The sequence below is a fragment of the Mytilus californianus genome, unplaced genomic scaffold (genome assembly GCF_021869535.1).
Source record: "Mytilus californianus isolate M0D057914Y unplaced genomic scaffold, xbMytCali1.0.p SCAF_10, whole genome shotgun sequence".
Classification (NCBI taxonomy): Eukaryota; Metazoa; Mollusca; class Bivalvia; order Mytilida; family Mytilidae; genus Mytilus; species Mytilus californianus.
Window position 1 is genome coordinate 65,074,499 of NW_026262582.1, and position 19,876 is coordinate 65,094,374.

The 19,876-nt window shown below is 29.9% G+C and overlaps 1 protein-coding gene and 1 long non-coding RNA gene across 2 annotated transcripts in view; both read right to left on the reverse strand.

Moving 5' to 3' along the window:
- Window positions 1-2,091: 2,091 nt before the first annotated feature.
- On the reverse strand, window positions 2,092-6,614 carry LOC127719133 (uncharacterized). Its single transcript, XM_052225158.1, has 4 exons — window positions 6,564-6,614; window positions 4,866-5,046; window positions 2,656-2,961; window positions 2,092-2,162 (listed from the first exon to the last, which is right to left on the reverse strand). The coding sequence occupies exons 1-4, from the start codon at window positions 6,588-6,590 to the stop codon at window positions 2,092-2,094; spliced, it is 585 nt and encodes a 194-aa protein (XP_052081118.1). The 5' UTR covers window positions 6,591-6,614.
- A 2,565-nt stretch (window positions 6,615-9,179) lies between these two features.
- LOC127719027 (uncharacterized) overlaps window positions 9,180-19,876 on the reverse strand; it is a 29,734-nt gene continuing 19,037 nt past the window's right edge. The window contains exons 2-3 of the long non-coding RNA XR_007990111.1: window positions 9,583-9,738; window positions 9,180-9,217 (exon numbers count right to left, since the gene is read on the reverse strand). This is a non-coding gene — a long non-coding RNA (uncharacterized LOC127719027). The remainder of the gene's footprint in view (window positions 9,218-9,582; window positions 9,739-19,876) is intronic.

Sequence of the window (19,876 nt, forward strand, 5' to 3'; positions counted from 1 at the left end):
TTGTAATGCTACTACTTTTGTTTTTCTATGATTTCTATTCTGATGTTTTATCAAGTGGCTGATTTTTATATCGAGTACAGATACATGTATCCACTTGATATTTCTTACAAAATAGAGAAAGACAATATCTGTAGTTGCAATGGAATCAACAAACGTAAATTATTGTACAATGGATTCGAACATCTGGAATTGGCGTAAAGTACATGTGACCTGGGCAGTATAAATGAAGTAGTTAATGCACACCTGACCTGTGCATTATCCAGATTTTACCACAGCAAGATCAAAGGGATTTTGCCTAAGTCATGTCTTAGCAACAAATATAGCGCTTTTATCGACAACATATTTGTTAAGTGTAGTGTACTTATGTTTAAATAAATATTTGGTATTTTAAATGATACAAAATTTTGTTGTACTCATATGGAGCAGAATTTATACACAAACTTTTAAAAGACAAACTGACAAAAGTATATTGTCAAGGTCTCAGTTTTCCATTTCTTGAAATAGTTATGATGTGGTCCTGTCAATTAATAGTCCAAAGTTCGGTGAGATATAGCATCTCATATATCTCAGTGAATAGAAATAAGAATTGTAAAAAAACCTGAAGGTCTACTCTTCATATCTTGACATTTCACTTGTTATTGACATAAATTATTATTTAAAATTAAATCTTCGACGAACAGGATGATTTCAGCTCTCTAATTAAATGGATGCATGTGCAGTAACAAACCATTTCTGCTCATCATATCTCGTGTACATATCAAAATGTATACTTTGCGCACGTACAAAGACTTATTGACAAGATTGTGCTCCATCAGAGTTCTGATGAACAATAACTGAAACACTACAAAGGCTAGCATGACGGTAATGCATGCATAAATAGATAGACGCTAACCATGTGGACGCGGACGGGTTCGTTCTCTATACGTGCATTTGATACGCGTAGGATGTTATCACATTGATGGATTCATGAGATTAGAATATCGGTTAATTATTTCATTTTTTATTCAATCTATAACCAATTTAAATGTTGATAACCTTCCTGTTCGTATATAATGTTTATTGATCAAGACATAAGTTTTTTTTAATATTTGAATAACCGAAGTCACACAATAAATGAGAGATTTATCATTTTTAAAGATTCATTCAATAAATGACAAAAAAAGCATATTCTTCATACAGGTACTCTTAGAACCATAATGATATACTTTTACATTTTATTTATGATGAGAAAACATTTTATTCAAGAGGAGGATTTGTCGGGCTTTTGTTAAATTTATACCGACGAGGGTTTTCTCGACTTCCATCGCTCGAATTCCTTTCAAAACAGTCATTCCACGTGTTGTGTAAAGTAGACATTTAATTATGTATAATACAAGCAAATAGTTTTCAATAAACAGAAAGTTATATGTCGGTTTGCTCTTAGCAAGACAAGTTTCTACAAATGTAGACCAAAATGTATGCTGCTTTCATTTCATGCAAAAAAAGATCCATCCAGATATACAGAAGTATTTATTGCCAATACAGTCATGCAATTTTTAAAGAAAAAAAAACCACTCATAATCTACGACGATACATATCAACTATAGACTGATATTGCTCACATTTTATGTTAAACTATTGGATGATGTATTTAATTTAACCCTTGATGAAGAAATTTAAAGACAGTTCTGACAGTATCAAATATAAAAACTGTTATCTAAATCGTCTAAAAACTCATTTATCACCCCATACCCTAGCATTTAGGAGAGTAATACTGTTTTGAGTATTACAAGGGTCATATTATTCACGTCCTGGTTATAATTGAATACGACTCATTTTCTCAGATACTCATCTACCATTTATTTCATGACCACCAAAAACTTAGGTTGCAAGATTCATTAATACCCTTTCAAAATAGTACAGATGTATACACCTTAACAAAATGTTCATCTATGTTCAATATCCATTTTAAAAGATGATAGATCTATCAAGAGATTTCCTTCATAGATATTTAGCTGTTATCTTCGCAACTTCGTTTCGTCTCTAGTGCAAATTTGTCTCATTGGCAATTCTACTACATATGATGAGATATAGTGAAAACCATGTAAATAGTTACCGTCTTGGACCTATGTCTGGACAAGAAGAGATATATGTTCTGCTATTTCTATGAACACAAACATAATCTGAAAAAAGAAATTTAATGGTAAAAATAAAAATGAATACTAAAGAGTAATCCCTAAAGTCTCAACATAAACAATTCTTTTTTATTTAATGCTTGTTGGCCTCTAATAGACATTAATTTATAACGTGAAAAAAGCCGTACTTTGCTTTTCAAACATGAACCATTTTCTAATATTTGACTATTAAATTAGGATAAGTCTACAACCACACAAATCTGACATAACCATCCGTAAAATCAATTTGAAACTCTAAAGAACTTTTGTTGATCAAGTTTAAATGCGTGTGTCTTGAACAATGGATACTCTCTAACCATGGGCTGATTTGACATTAACACGTAATAATCTGTTAATAAAAAAAAACCAAAAACACGAATAATTAGAGATATAATTACTAACATAAGTCAGTAACAAAATAAGTAAAATTGAGTGGAAAATCTTTTCACATTCAAACCTTATATAATGCCTAGCTGATGTACATTGAACATATTTAACTTACCAGGTGTCAGAACGTAACCAATTGGACAATGTTTTTTGTAACACGAACAATCTTCCTCTGATGGTATACATAGGCACGGATATTTTGTTGTAATATTTAAAGCAAAACCTTTTTCAAAATTACACCGACATGATCGATCGTCTTTAGAGGTCCCATTATTGAATATAATTTGTCCTTCTTCACTGCACACAGAACGTCTAAAAACACATTCAGGACCACCATTTAACAAGATTCGGAATGGCTGGAATCTGTTTTCGTTTATGCAGTTAACACCTCGAGGATGATGACTTATAATGTACTGTTCACCTACAACAAATGATTTTTTTCTTCAATCAGAAGATATAGTCCGACTTGTTATTTGTTATTCTAAATACTATGTATTATAGTATCTGATAGGATCATAGAAACCAATTAGATGATAGTTTGTTTTTAAAATTATATAAGTACAGTTATTGTGCAAGAATTTAACTAAAACAAGGATTATCTAAAACTAAAGAATTTCAAGTAGTAAACTCTAATTAGCTATACGTGCTTACCTGTACCCAGTCAGGAAAATGGCAGTTAATATCTTATAGTTCGTTTCTGTGTGTGTTGCATTGTCGTTTGTTTTTTGTTCACTTCAGTGTTTCTGTTGTTTCGTTGTTTTACTCTTATAGCTGATGTGTTTCCCTCGGTTTTGGTTTGTAACCCGGATTTGTTTTTGTCTCAATCGATTTATGACTTTCAAACAGCGGTATACTACTGTTGCCTTTATTTACTTGCCTTGACAGTTGTACTGTCCAAAAATATTGCTCACTTGTGAAAAGGTTTAAAATAGCCATTGCAAATTCAAATGACAAATGCAAAGATTGAAAAATTGAAACATGAATATATCTAAAATGTAAAACGATTTAAATCTTTGTAAAATAAACACAATGCATGGATCGCGTAGATAAAAAATAAATCTCCACTCTTCGATATACTTGGATACATTTGGGAGGCCAACAGATCCAACCATACAATACTAAAATCGACAAAAATATAGTTTAATACAATGCATAAAAGTATTAAATGAACCGATCTGATATGCTAGTTATGTTCTACCATTGATTTCTAATCATCCTATAAAAATATAGGAAAAAACAATCCCTGGAGAGGTAAATAAAACATATCAAATATTATAAATAACTTTTTTGGACAAATGCTAATGTAAGTCATATTCATCAATAAAAATAAAAAACTGGATATCCACTATTAAATATACCTCATGGTATAATTGAACAAATCTATTGGCTAATCAATAACCACGCAGTGTGAATGAATTCAGATATTTTCGTCCAAATTGTTAGGGCCGGTGAATAAACTCGACAAATTGTGTCGTCCGGTGAATAACCGTATTATTCACCGCCGGGTAAAAGGTCTTTGGAAAACAACACTGAGCATGATTGACAATTTTGGATATCCCACTAATTGTTTACTGTTTTTGTCATTCTATAATGTAAGGTAAACGTTTAGATAATTTTGGCAAAAGTAATCTCGTCAAACAAGATAATTATTACTTACAAATGCAATAATCTTATAAAAACCTTTCGGAATTATTTGTCCCGCAAACACTTCAACTCCGTATTTCATTGAACCTTTTTAACAAAATTTTAATCCTGGTATCTATGATGAGTTCATTTACAACTGCAGTATATTCCTTTAAATGATAACATACAAGTGGCCAATCCGGAAGTCGTCTATTTGAAATCGATATTGTGTACTGAATATTGGTAAATTTGTTGAATGAAATGATTTATATATGATTAAAAGATCTTTTAGAAGAAATTGAATGATCAGGCTGGTTAGGGTGTCCAAAGAGAAAATTCCTTGTTTTCTGGATCATAAACATAAAACCTGTGACCATTCACCCTTTCTTGCAGTCTTAGCCGTGTTTCACCGACATAGACAAGCCAACAACGAGTACAGTCAATACAGTGAACAATATTAGAGGTAATCCCATTTAGATCCACATGTTTTGAGTTGGATGTGCAGAAGAGACATGTTCTGATATTTATCTATGGATAACTTAGTTACATAATGCATGGATAAAAGGAGACACTCACCTTGCGAATCCCGCATGTGTTTGTTTTACCTCATGTTTATTCTCAATCGATTTGTAAGATCTGAGCATTGGTAAACTACCGATGCCTTGATTTATATAGATCCGAAAAAACAATGTAAGGACTTACCGGGATCTAATGAGTCAGGTTTATATATACAAGATTCTACATATGTTTGTTGAATTTCATGGTACAAACATGTATATCTTTCTTTTGATGTACTGTTGCAGTACCAACTGGATCTAAATCTCCACTCAGATAAAGATGGGCAAAGGAAACTTTCATATAATGTCCAGCTAGGTTGTAGAAACTTAAAAGAAACATAGAGTTATTATGATCATACTTAATTTCTAGTATTTCAAATAGGGTAATTTGCAATTCAGAACCGATTGCTTAGGTTTCTAAGCTTCATTGATGTATGTTAATTATTTGGGCTTCTAATAATAATATTCATAAAAAATAAATTTACGATTGTTCTTGAAATAGTTTTAAGTAAGTACGATCTTGACCAAATATTTAGATGAAAAGAAATAGTCCTTTGAAAAAGTAATGCAATCAAAGTGTTATTTACTCATAACATTGTTCGAAAAACTTTTTTTTTAACGCTCAGGGATAATGTCCTCAGCGAGATTTGGCAGTGCTTTTTTTTAATTTATTTTTGCTTTTTTTCAACTTCATATTTGATGCGGTCATTTAACTATCTTGATTCCAAAGCCATTAAAGAGACTGATGTAGGCGCACGCGTGTTTGGTGTACCACATTATTAGCTTATATTTCCTTTAATTGTTACAACCACTCGGTCGATGAACTTTACCTGGATTTGTCGTCCTAGCCAGACTGATTTGAGGTGTTATATCATAGATACGGTATTTATTTGTTGTTGTTACTGTTTTTATGATGCTAAATTATAACATAAAATTATAGCTTCTACCGGAAGCTTCTTTTAGCTTATTAGATGATACCCTTTCAGCATCCTTAGCAGCAGTAACGGCCTAGTGACAGTTAAACGTATTAGAGTAAATCTAAAAACAACATTGGTTAAGTAAAGTGACGATTAGCCAGTTACCAAATCTAAAGTATAGTTTATTTGTAAAATCAAGACTACAGTAATGTCGTAGTTTAACCAAAACGTGTTGTTTAAAATGTTTAAGTACAGATAATCGTTATATTTAAAAATACATAAACTGACCATTCTGTGGAATTATTAATTGCCTTATTTTAATAAGGTTATTTCTATGCAATAGTATTAAAAAAAATCTCTATTTAATAACAATTTTGATCAAGAATAATTATATTTGTCTTCATATTTGTGTAGCATTTGTCAATTTTCCAACTTATTTTTTTTTCTTTTTGTTGAAACTAGGTTGAACTTCCGGTGTATGCTTATGGAATATTGCTGCATAAAATTTGAAATTTTAACTGGAAAATGTTGTCATAACTTAAAAGACTTAATTCATTTTTTCTTTCTTTTTAGATTCTTTGTTATCATTTCTTTGTTTCCTGCAAAGTTAATATAACCATTTAAGTTTAAAATAGCGTATCATCAATAAGCTAATTTAACAATATTTTCTTTCCATTCTCCTTGTAAATGTATTGCATGAGGTCAGTCCCCAGCGAATTAAAAACAAGTAAGTAGAAAAAAAATGCTTCTAATAGAAAAATCTGCTACTAAACCAACAAACCCTTATCACAACAGGACAGATGTCATCCGTAACTACGAATGACTATTGGTATAATATCTGAGATGAAGTTTTATATACTAGAATTTCAAACATTATAGATAATGGTGTTACATAATCAAAATGGTCAGATTCCATGTGTACAAACCAGAAGTAACGTTAAATATCTCTCCATATCATCAAATCCACAAATATGTATCTGAAATACAGTAAACAAAGTTATTAAGGTTTGAAATCTGTACGGTTTACGTATTAATGCAATAACAGTAACGATTCAGATAAGCTGATTCATTAACCAAAACTCTGAAAAATATATCAATGTTCAGGAAAAGTTATTTAATCAATACGTTTGAATCGATTTATCAAAAGAGAGAATGAAGGAAGTTTTCTGTTTGTGTTTTACCTTCACTTTCTTTAAGTAAATTGCATTTATTCTAATTTCCTTGTTTAGTCATAGTCCTGGCATATATATGTAGGACTCGGGTGCAAAAGAACGCTGAGGAATGCTGGTCACACTGAAGTGCGATGGTTTAAATGTCGGACGATTACTAGTTTACGACCTACCGGTGTGCACATATGATAAAAAGTAGATTCATTATAGGTTAGAATATAACTTTTCATTCATTATTGTCAATGACATATCTTTAGCATTTTGGTATTGGCGATATGTATGTGCATGTTTGAAATGACAGAATCGGTGAAAAAAATGTCATTCTGCTGTTAATCATAAAAGTAAGGATAATGTTATTATCGTATTGTGTTTGATTATAATCTGTAAGTACCCTGCTAATATCAGAGTTTCATCGATACCTTTATTGTAAATCTCTTTAAACGGTGTTTGTAACATTTGGAATAGAAGAAATATTTCATATAATGTCAATCAGTAGTTACAGTTTCATTTCAAATAAAGAGGTCGTCCTAATCAATTTTGCTGCATACTCTCGACGATTTACTTGAAAACCCGAAAAGCTGCTTCTAACAAACGAAATGACGTCCACATTGAACATGAAAAACATGAAAAACATTGGAAATATAGTTTATGTAATGATTGGCGCTTTAGCGTTACCACCAACACAACTCGGCGTAGCTCCATGTGGCAATAAGATAGTATCACAATACCACTATTAGAATTCAGCGTGACCATCGCGATTCGGAGTACCATCGTGGTTCATAGTCCTACATGTATGCAAGAACATTGTATATACTCGACATTTTAACTCATAAGGATTAGTCTTACAAACGGAGAAAACAGGAGGCTTTGCAATTGTTGTGGCTCAGGCCACTAACTGTCAATGATTGTATATGACATTTATAAAGTTTATATAGTCAACTTCTCAAATTGAGCGATTATAGTATACACGTTTACTTATATTGTTTACAATGCTTGAATTGGGTCTTTTGTACAAGTAGTAACGATGTTATTCCATGAAGCTTTTGGTACAGTGATTGTGTCATGATTTGGAGGATTGAGGAATGATCTAGTAAAACAATTCGGAATGCAAAAACAGTATCTACATGTTATGGAAACATGAGAATTTTTTTCGAATTTACTTAAATAGATAAGCTTCGATTGTATGTAGCTATTTTTTTTTATATATGACTATTGTATTAAACAGTAAACAATAACATCAACATAACGTTTCTGTTAGTCTTTCAGAGTTGTTCATCTAATGCCTTTATTTAATGTTCTGAAACTGATCGAAGCTATAGTTTAACATTGAAGATAAGTGAAAATTCATGTGCATGATTTAGTTAAAAGGTGTCATGTTTTTGTTCATGCTCGACATATAATTCAGTACTTTGATCCTTAAAATAATATCTTTATGTTTTCTTGAGAAATGGTATTGTTGGTTTTCTTGTGACGTCAAATAACCACCACTGAAAACGTTTATGACAAAAAACGACGTTTTTGCAACTTTAAAGATGTGTTTAGTTGCCGAATTTTTTACCTTCACGCATACCATGCCGACCATTCTTATGATTGTTCCTTCTCATACATTATTTACAAATATCTCGATTGGAGGATTTTCTATCTTTAGTATGCCGAATAAACCAAATTATGTAAAGGTGCCATACTTTAACGCACAATCTCGAAATTATAGGGCATGTAGAGACATATTGGTCATATAAAACATGCATATGTCATATCATATACAACGAAAAAGAAAAACGTTTTGAAAGCATTATTTAATTTCCTTCGGGAGACACATATCATTTGGATAGTTTATATGCTACCTAACGATGAATATAAGATAGAAAACAAAAAGCTGGAATTGTTTTCAGTTAATGGGATGCAAATATAAACAATCATACTCATAGTGAACACTTCTAACATGACCGTTTTCACAAATATAGATAAGCCATATCATTCTTTCTTAAGTGTAAACGAAAGTATGACTGATACAAACCGCTTATGTTACTTTAATGTAAACTAGTTATTTGCAGAGATAAAGTGAATCTCTCAAATGAATTAATATTTTTTATTTAATATACATGGGCCATTATTCTTAAAACTTAAACTGTAACACTTATTTCAGTCTTTGTTATCCGATCATGACCGAACTATACTTGAGAAAATGCAATATAACATATGCACATTAACTAATTTTAATTAGCACTCCCCTTAAAAAATAATTTCCAACAAAATTGAAACTTGCTTCTTTTACATCGATATCTTTGCCGATTGAATAAGTGAAGAGTAGAATATACAAATGTTCTTATACATATATTATATTTTGTATGGACCTACCAGTCTGGATCTTTTCTTCCGCTTGTACTGTTACGAAATCTTCAAACGTTTATCTAAATTAAGATAACAAGGGATACTGTACTATAAAATAGTTTGTGATATGTTGATAAAGTCTAATCTTCTTTATTGTGTCACATATAATCATTCTATTAAGTAACCATATCTAAAATGTATGAGCGTTCTTTAAACCCCCAGTTTTCATATGAGTTAACCATCAGATTGGTTTTAGTTTGTTGGATTGCTATCCAAAAATAGTTAAAAGCTTCTTGATTCTTTTTTTTTTTTTTAATTTGGATTAAACATTCACGTTCAGAAAAGTAGTTAAAATCAAGGTTAATGATTTTATAAATAGTATGTTTCCTAAAATGGAAAGATTTCATGTTTATTTCTATTTTATTATCTTTAATAATTTGTTTACCATTTTTCTTGCTTTTGATCATGTACAAAAAACTCCCCTAGAGCTTTTCGAAGTCTGTTGCTTCATTAACATAAATAAATCATTGCAATTTTATCTGCACATGATTATTTTTTCCAAATCCATCTTCTTCTGTATAATTTCATAATTATTATAAACCTGAAAACGAACCACAAATTTCAATTGCATTCAAAGCAGCTAGGTCATCGTTTGTATTTATAGAAACTAATGTTGTGCCATAAGCTTAAAACGAACACCTAGTTAAATATTATGCACTTCAATTTTCATTATTTCTCAATTTTGGAACAATATATTAAAGAGCCAAAACAAACAAAAAAGGATAAAAAAATATTAAAATAACAAAAATACTGAACTCCGAGGAAAATTCTAAACGGAAAGTCCTTAAGCAAATGGCAAAATCAAATGCTTAAACACATCAAACGAATATATAACAATTGTCATATTCCTAACTTGGTACAGGCATTTTATAATTTGAAAATAGTGGAGTAAACGTGGGTTTATAGCTAGCTAAACCTCTTACTTGTATGACAGTTGCATAAAATTCCATCATATTGACGACGATGTGTGAACGAAACAAAAGACATAAGAGGTAAAAATGTCAAAAATAGGGATACAGCAGTCAACATTGTATCATAATCTTAATCACTATAAAAACAAAGAAATATGTCAACAAGGAAAAGCGAAAGACAAGAATACAAAAATTTACCATAATACAATAACACAATGACGGCAGGGATAAGAACCGACCCACGTCAAAAGATATAACCAAAATTAGACTAAACAGTAAACGTAATAATTTACGAAGACAAATAAAAGAATACTATAACACGTTATTAAGATGATAAACAACGTCAGTACCTATAATCTATACTTCAAGACCATCGTGTATTATTTGCGAAGTTGATACGGAATATTTATCAACAAGGTCTGTGTATCTTCCGATGAACTTTTTTAGAAAAAGGACGAGACGCTCTTTGACATACCCCTGGTTTATCAACTTTCTGCTCAGACACTGGTGACGTTTTACAAAGTCTGAGTAGCAGCTGCAAGCTCTTAAATACCTAATGAGTTCGGAAATGTACATCCCATATGCAGGTGAAGTTGGTATATTGCTACTAAGGTGGGGAAAAATCTACCTCCAAATTCAACAAAAATGTTGTCAATATAAAACTCAATCATACTGATCACATGTTCCTCTGTGTAGTATGTTTTTCTTTTTTGTTCCCTATTAACAAAATATGCCGTTTGGTATCCCAAACTAATAAATTTATAGCGTATGCAACCATTTTTTTGTTTAAAAGCATTGTGGATTATTTCTTTTAGGCAATTTTCAATTTCACATGGGGAAGGAAATGGTGGTATACAGGGTTGAAAAATCAAAAGTTTTTATAGAACACATTTCAGAGAAAGATCGAGATTTAAAATTATCCAGAAAATTCTTTAGAGTTTTTATAGAATCCACATATATGGTTAATACCGCTACGCGAGTAAACAGTTTCACGGTATTTTTGAAGACCCTCTTTCACTGCGGACTGAATCTTTGTCAATCTAATGGATAATTCTTTTGTCGAACATGCAGATGAGCCGGCAATGTACCATTGTTTGTACGGAATTTTGTGAAGCTTGGGTATCCAATACAAACAAGGTTAGTCATCGGATTTGCTGTTCAATGTAATGTTCATTAAAGCCACTGAGAACTTATGATTCGCCATCATCTCATCCTTGTCAAATGATATGTTCTTTTACAAGACACTGGTACTTGTACGATTTACATACAAAGACAATACTATTTGAAGCTTTGTCCGCGGGAACAACAACATACTTATCATGAAGAGATGCTAGACATTTCACAGCATATTTGTCTCTGAAAACAGACTTTGGTCAATCATTCACACAGTATTTCAACTTATGAATGCGACGTTTTATCAGAGACCTGATTGTTTTGACCCATTCTGACAAAGTGTCCAGTTCAACTTCTTCTCGTTAAACCATGCTCTAGCGTAGTCCTCAATGGAATCCCTGAATATTGTAAAAATATGGTTCGAATTAATGTTTTGGAGTTCTCTAAACTTAGGAACATGAGATATCACATTTCGGAGATGTTCATGTTGAAATATGTTTAGATCCCCAGTAATAACATGGCCAGCGGGGCTGTAAATATTAGGCGAGTGGGAACAGTCACATGTCAGAGGGTTATTTAGGTATTGTTCCAAATCAAGGTCCTGCAATGCTTGCTTATAGATAAATACGTTAGGTGCAATGGTTTTGGTGTAACTGTAGGATACAATATGAACAGGCTGATTTAAGTGCATCCTTGTCGTGTTCCACGTGTGAAGTTTTGGCAGTTTCTGATACCCACCTATTATTCATTAGACATGTGTCAACTTCTGTGGACATAGCTTTTGTTCATATAATAGATAATTCATTTTAAATTGTCTCTTTTACGCATTGAAATAAGAATAGTTCTTTATCACCAAACTCTGCCCATTTTTCAAGATCTCACGTTCGCTCCTTTCTTTTTTTCTTCATATATCCGATTTTACTCCCCTTACAATAATTTATTTCATTTTCATTTTCAATATCATTATATCATTGTGTTTTTTTTTGGTCTAAAATGAATTTTTAGTTCTAACTCTTTTCAAAATTATGTCTTCGATCCCTGGTCTACTTTCTTTTGCTTTTTGCCTGGCTAGATGCATACGTTCATTTACCCTGTGTTTCAAGTTTATCGATATTGCGGCTCAAGATATTTGGGTATTTTAACTAACAAATTTTCCAAAAAGTGTTGTTGACAAGGTCAATGTCACCAGTAACAACTTGGCAAACCAGACGTTAAATTAATGTTGAACTTTCACATTATCAATAGGGGAATTTGTGATTTTAGAATAAATATTGAGATCCCACAACACCTTTTGCAGTTGAAAGCTTTAGTCGCATGTGCAATATAGGTATATAGGTTGGCAACAGTAGTTTACCAATGTTTAAAGTTCTTTAATTAAGAATACACTATAAGGTTATAAACAAAAGCTGAGGAAAACGAATGAACTCTAAAAGGAGAGAGAAGCAGTGCTGCGAAAGGAAAGTGTCAACCGACATGCATCCTTACCCGCCATGTGTGTCTTCATTCAGTCCAATTGTGTGAATCTTGATTAGGACAACAACGGCAATATTACAGATTAGACGAATATTCTGGTATTTGGAGACCTAAGACTGCAAAAACATATCGCAAGTAAGTCAACAAATAATGAGAATCCCTCAGACAATTGTTCTTATGTTTGTGACCATTCCTTAAGGCAACTACAGTTTCCGAACAAACCGGTAACTTGCAATAATCTGGAAAAAGATAAAAAAAAAAAACAACCATGCATTGATCGTGATTTCATCAATTAACACGGTTCTACCATGCATATAGACAAAAATTGCATCTCACCCTTATTTTCTATTTTTACCCATATCAGCCATGTTTGTCGAGCACATCTCCCATCGATGATTATGGCCAAGTTTGGTTAAATTTAGCCCATTTGTTTCAGAGCCGATGATATTTGTAAATGTTTACGGACGACCGACGACCGACGACTACGTACATCGAATGACGACAATGACGGACGCTAAGTGATGGCAAAAACTCACAGTGGCAAAGTTACGCCAGATGAGCTTAGAATCGTTTTAAGCCAAATAAAAGCAAAACAAATTTAAAATATTGATTTTGATATTGATAACGTTTGTACCATATTTCAATTTTATGTTCACTTGAGGAAACTTCAAAGATTTTCCATTTAATTATGAAACAATGAAGTACTGAATTCTTTTATCCGTACAATTTAAACATTTGTTATGTAGTACATTGTGTTTTTTTTTTTATCTCGTTATTACCTTAAAATTGTCAAATGAATATTACCACAACATTCTCCGTTCGTTTTTAGAGATATTGATATAATCTAAAAAGGAAATATGGAAGATTGAATTTTGTCTGTATTGTTAAGATGAATAAAGTTGATTATACTTCTGTTGTAGGTAAATTTTTGAAAAAATTATAGCCAGGATATATAATTGTCTTTAAACTGCAAATATACACTTTTAGTTCTACTCATTTTTGTCTATTTGTTAAACCTTTTAAGATTCATCCCCTAAAAGACATCTTACTTGTCAAAATAATACTATGACGTTATTTATGTGATTTGTTGAAATCAGTCCGATTTTGAACGAATTCGACTGATTGTAGACTACAATATCAACAATAAACAATGAAAGTAATAAAGTATATAGTTTCAAGACGGTCAGCCACGTATCCGATCTCTCTCCTTTTGAGGTTCATGCGTTTCCCTCAGTTTTTGTTTGTAATCTTAATTTGTCTTCTTAATCGATCAATGAGATTGGAAAATTTGTGAACTACAAAAATATGTCGATATGTGTATGAGAAATGATTTAATTTGACTTCTCGCTTTACAGTGAGTTTTTTTTCGATGTCAATGGCAGTAAACATATACACATATCCCGGCGATGGGCGTGGATTAAGGCAATATACGGTCAGTGACTGTATATCATTTTAGAATATATAATCAACGCATTTCGACTGCTCAAATTGAACAATTGCAGTTTAAGTCAATCTATCATTACGAATCTGGTGAAAGTATCATGAATAAAGGAAAGATAAACAAAGTCTTTAATCAGTTACATTCTGAATATGAATATATTTCATAATTCTGTATGCATTTGATTTGTAAAGTTCAAGCATATCGGCATGTTCAGATATGTTACCGTAGTGATAATTGATACATACATATATATATATATATATATATATACAGTACTTGCAACCTTAGGCGTTACTGTTTGACGTGAACTTGGCTGTTCGGTGAATGATTGGTGACGGATGTTTGACTGATCGATGACTGATCGATGACTGATCGGTGATCGATGACCCATAGAATCCGTCAGATACGTAAAATAAGCTATGTGAGAGTTACCTTGACAACGGTCAGCGATCGATCAGTAAAGTAATTATATGCACGGATCGGACGGATACGTATATAATTAAAATTCTTATGTAAAACGAAATCCACAGTATTTACATTCGATAAACGCGGACCTCTACGAAGACACCTTTACTCGTTAAATTTTAATCAACTGGTTGCAATAACACATAAATAATATATGAATTACTTTTCAAGCATTATATGTATTACTTAATATTCTCTTGTACTTGAACGTGGTATGTTTTATTCAAAATCATGAGGCCTCAAGTAGCATTTTTCTATAAGAATTTCATACTTCATTTCAAAATTGTAAGGAGAAAAATACTTTAACTTTTTTTGTGTTGAATACGAATGTAATAATTTCTTTATTTTGAAAGAAATTACGAAATTCCCTTAGATTTCAGTATTTTTTGTACATCAGGATTGATTGTTTTCCATCAAATATGCTAACTTTTAGGAAAAAGATACTAAATGTTTTTTCGTGTTGAATAAAAATGTAAACATTTTTTTCTTTTATATCAGAAATAAAGCAACCTCAAATGCAATCAGACATTATTAATGCATTTAGATCAGTACTTTTGTATAAGATGTTAATAATTTTAGGATATATATGCATAAACTTTTGTTTTTGTTGAATAAGAATGCAATAATTTCTTAATTTTAATGGAAATTATTGACCGCCATTGGATTTTTGTACTTTTTGTAGTTCAGGATTGTTTTTTTTTTCATTAAACTAAAAGAATATCAGAGAAAATATACTAAAATGTTGTTCGCAATGTATAAAATTAATAAATTTTCTTCTTTTGATAAAAGATAATGAATGTTATTTGAAACTAGTTATTTTAAAGGCCTCAAGATCAGTTTTTTTATAAGAAATCTAATAATGTAAGGAGAATAATACTTAAACTTTTGTTTGTGTTGAATATAAATACAATAATTTCTTTATTTTGATGGAAATTATGAACCGCCATTTGATTTCAGTACTTTTTGTACATCCGGATTGGTAGTTTTTCATAAATTATGGTGAATTTCAGGGAACAGATACTAAATTTTTGTTCGCGTTGATTAAAAATGCAAATATTTCTTCTTTTATTTCTAAAATATTGCAATGTCACTTTCAATAAGTCATTATAAATGCCTTTAGATAAGCAATTTTGTGCAAAATGTGAATTATTGAAGGATAAATATGCATAAACTTTTGTTTTTTGTTGAATAAGAATGCTATCATTTCTTTATTTTAATGGAGATTATTGACCGCCATTGGATTTTTGCATTGTTTAAAATTACCAATTTTTCTTTTTTTGATAAAAAAAAATGCAATGATTTTGTAACTAGTTCTTTCAAAGTCATCAAGATACATGTAAGATTTTTCATGAGAATTTTTAATAAATAAAGTTTAAACTTTTGCTTGTGCTGAATAGGAATGCAATAATTTCTTTATTTTGATAGATATTATGAATGGCCATTTGATTTCAGTACTTTTTGTACATCAGGATTGGTTGTTTTTCATAAATTATGCTGAAATTCAGGGAAAAAATGCAAAAATTTTTGTTTGCATTGCTTAAAAATGCATATATTTCTTCTTATATATGAGGAATAATGCAACGTTACTTGCAATCAGTCATTATAATTGCCTTTAAATAAGTAATTTCGTATAAAATGTGAAAAATTTAAGGATAAATATGCATAAACTCTTATTTTTGTTGAATATGAATGTAATAATTTCTTTATTTTGATAGAAATTATGAACCGCTATTAGATTTCTGTATTTTTTGTACATCAGGATTGATTATTTTTCATAAAATATGCTTAATTCAAGGGAAAAGATACTAATTTTTTATTCGTGTTGCATAAAAATGCAAATATTTCTTCTTTTATATCAGAAATAATGCATTGTCAAGTGCAATCAGACATTATAAATGCATTTAGATCAGTACTTTTGTATAAGATGTGAAAAATTTAAGGATATATATGCATAAACTTTTGTTTTTGTTGAATAAGAATGCAATAATTTTTGTATGTTAATGGAAACTGTTGACCGCCATTGGATTTTTGTACTTTTTGTAGTTCAGGATTGGTTGTTTTTTCATTAAACTAAAAGAATATCAGAGAAAATATACTAAAATGTTGTTCGCAATGTATAAAATTAATAAATTTTCTTCTTTTGATAAAAGATAATGAATGTTATTTGAAACTAGTTATTTTAAAGGCCTCAAGATCAGTTTTTTTATAAGAAATCTAATAATGTAAGGAGAATAATACTTAAACTTTTGTTTGTGTTGAATATAAATACAATAATTTCTTTATTTTGATAGAAATTATGAACCGCCATTTGATTTCAGTACTTTTTGTACATCCAGATTGGTTGTGTTTCATAAATTATGGTGAATTTCAGGGAAAAGATACTAAATTTTTGTTCGTGTTGCTTAAAAATGCAAATATTTCTTCTTTTATTTCTAAAATATTGCACTTTCAATCAGTCATTAAAAATGCCTTTAGATAAGCAATTTTGTATAAAATGTGAATAATTGAAGGATAAATATGCATAAACTTTTGTTTTTGTTGAATAAGAATGCTATCATTTCTATATTTTAATGGAAACTATTGACCGCCATTGGATTTTTTGTATTTTTTGAAATTCAGAATAGGTTGCTTTTCATTAAATTAAAAGAATATCAGAGAAAATACACTAAAATGTTGTTTGCATTGTTAAAGATAACTTTTTTTTTTTTTTTTTGATAAAAAAAAAAAAGCAATGATTTTGTAACTAGTTCTTTCAAAGGCCTCAAGATACATGTAAGATTTTTTATGAGAATTTTTAATAATTAAAGTTTAAACTTTGCTTGTGTTGAATAAAAATGCAATAATTTCTTTATTTTGAAGGAAATTATGAACCGTCATTTGATGTCAGTACTTTTTGTACATCAGGATTGGTTGTTTTTCATAAATTATGCTGAAATTCAGGGAAAAAATACAAGATTTTTGTTTGTGTTGCTTAAAAATGCATATATTTCTTCTTATATATGAGGAATAATGCAATGTCACTTGCAATCAGTCATTATAATTGAGTAATTTTGTATAAAATGTGAAAATTTAAGGATAAATATGCATAAACTCTTATTTTTGTTGAATATGAATGTAATAATTTCTTTATTTTGATAGAAATTATGAACCGCCATTAGATTTCTGTATTTTTTGTACATCAGGATTGATTGTTTTTCATAAAATATGCTTAATTTAAGGGAAAAGATACTAATTTTTTATTTGTGTTGCTTAAAAATGCAAATATTTCTTCTTTTATAACAGAAATAATGCATTGTCAATTGCAATCAGACATTATAAATGCATTTAGATCAGTACTTTTGTATGAGATGTGAATAATTTAAGGATATATATGCATAAACTCTTGTTTTTGTTGAATAAGAATGCAATAATTTTTTATTTTAATGGAAACTATTGACAGCCATTCGATTTTTGTACTTTTTGTAGTTCAGGATTGGTTTTTTTTTCATTAAACTAAAAGAATATCAGAGAAAATATACAAAAATGTTGTTCGCAATGTATAAAATTACTGATTTTTCTTCTTTTGATAAAAAATAATTAATGTAATTTGTAATTAGTTACTTCAAAGGATCGATATCAGTTTTTTATAAGAAATTTAATAATGTAAGGAGAATAATACTTAAACTTTTGTTTGTGTTGAATACGAATGCAATAATTTCTTTATTTTGATAGATATTATGAACCGCCATATGATTTCAGTACTTTTTGTACATCAGGATTGGTTGTTTTTCATAAATTATGCTGAAATTCAGGGAAAAGTTACAAAATTTTTGTTTGTGTTGCTAAAAAATGCATATATTTCTCCTCATATATGAGGAATAATGCAACGTCACTTGCAATCAGTCATTATAATTGCCTTTAAATAAGTAATTTTGTATAAAATGTGAAAAATTTAAGGATAAATATGCATAAACTCTTATTTTTGTTGAATATGAATGTAATAATTTCTTTATTTTGATAGAAATTATGAACCGCCATTAGATTTCTGTATTTTTTGTACATCAAGATTGATTGTTTTTCATAAAATATGCTTAATTCAAGGGAAAAGATACTAATTTTTTATTCGTGTTGCATAAAAATGCAAATATTTCTTCTTTTAAATCAGAAATAATGCATTGTCAAGTGCAATCAGACATTATAAATTCATTTAGATCAGTACTTTTGTATAAGGTGTGAATAATTTAAGGATATATATGCATAAACTTTTGTTTTTGTTGAAAAAGAATGCAATAATTTTTTATTTTAATGGAAACTATTGACCGCCATTGGATTTTTGTACTTTTTGTAGTTCAGGATTGGTTTTTTTTTCATTAAACTAAAAGAATATCAGAGAAAATATACTAAAATGTTGTTCGCAATGTATAAATTACTAATTTTTCTTCTTTTGATAAGAAATAATTAATGTTATTTGTAACTAGTTATTTCAAAGGCCTCAAGATCAGTTTTTTATAAGAAATTTAATAATGGAAGGAGAATAATATTTAAGCTTTTGCTTGTGTTGAATACATATACAATAATTTCTTTATTTTGATAGAAATTATGAACCGCCATTTGATTTCAGTACTTTTTGACCATCCGGATTGGTTGTTTTTCGTAAATTATGGTGAATTTCAGGGAAGAGATACTAAATTTTTGTTCGTGTTGCTTAAAAATGCAAATATTTCTTCTTTTATTTCAAAAATATTGCAACGTCTCTTTCAAATTTTTAATAAATAAGGTTTAAACTTTTGCTTGTGTTGAATAGGAATGCAATTATTTCTTTATTTTGAAGGAAATCATGAACTGCCATTTGATTTCAGTACTTTTTGTACATCAGGATTGGTTGTTTTTCATAAATTATACTGATATTCCGGGAACAAAGTCCCAATCGCGATTTAAATCGTTTTAGCACTGTTCGGGTACGAAAATATATAACCTAAATAAAAACAAAAATCGCCATTCAGTTATAATAATATTCAAAATCAGTTTTATCTGCATATTTCTTTTTTATTTATTCTTAAAACTTTGCTGAATAATCACTAAACAAATGTTGATCTTTTGTACTTGATATTTGATAGTGTTGTATAGAGGATGCGCATGCGTCGGGCGCCTTAGACGAACTTCAATTTGCTCCTGATATTTTCTGAGTTTAAAGGCTTTAAGTTACAAAGATACCATCTTTTTGACACGAAAAACATTTGATAACTATAATGTAGTGAACTAATTCTAAATGTAGAAAACAAAACTCTTTAAATACC

Bases quoted from the DNA above. Each gene is read 5' to 3' on its own strand.
- LOC127719133 (XM_052225158.1), bottom strand. From the start codon at position 6,590: ATGGAGAGATATTTAACGTTACTTCTG. The intron at 5,047-6,563 runs GTTTGTACACAT...GTTTCTTTTAAG, and splicing joins GATATTTAACGTTACTTCTG to TTTCTACAACCTAGCTGGAC. The intron at 2,163-2,655 runs GTAAGTTAAATA...TTCTTTTTTCAG, and splicing joins TGGTTACGTTCTGACACCTG to ATTATGTTTGTGTTCATAGA.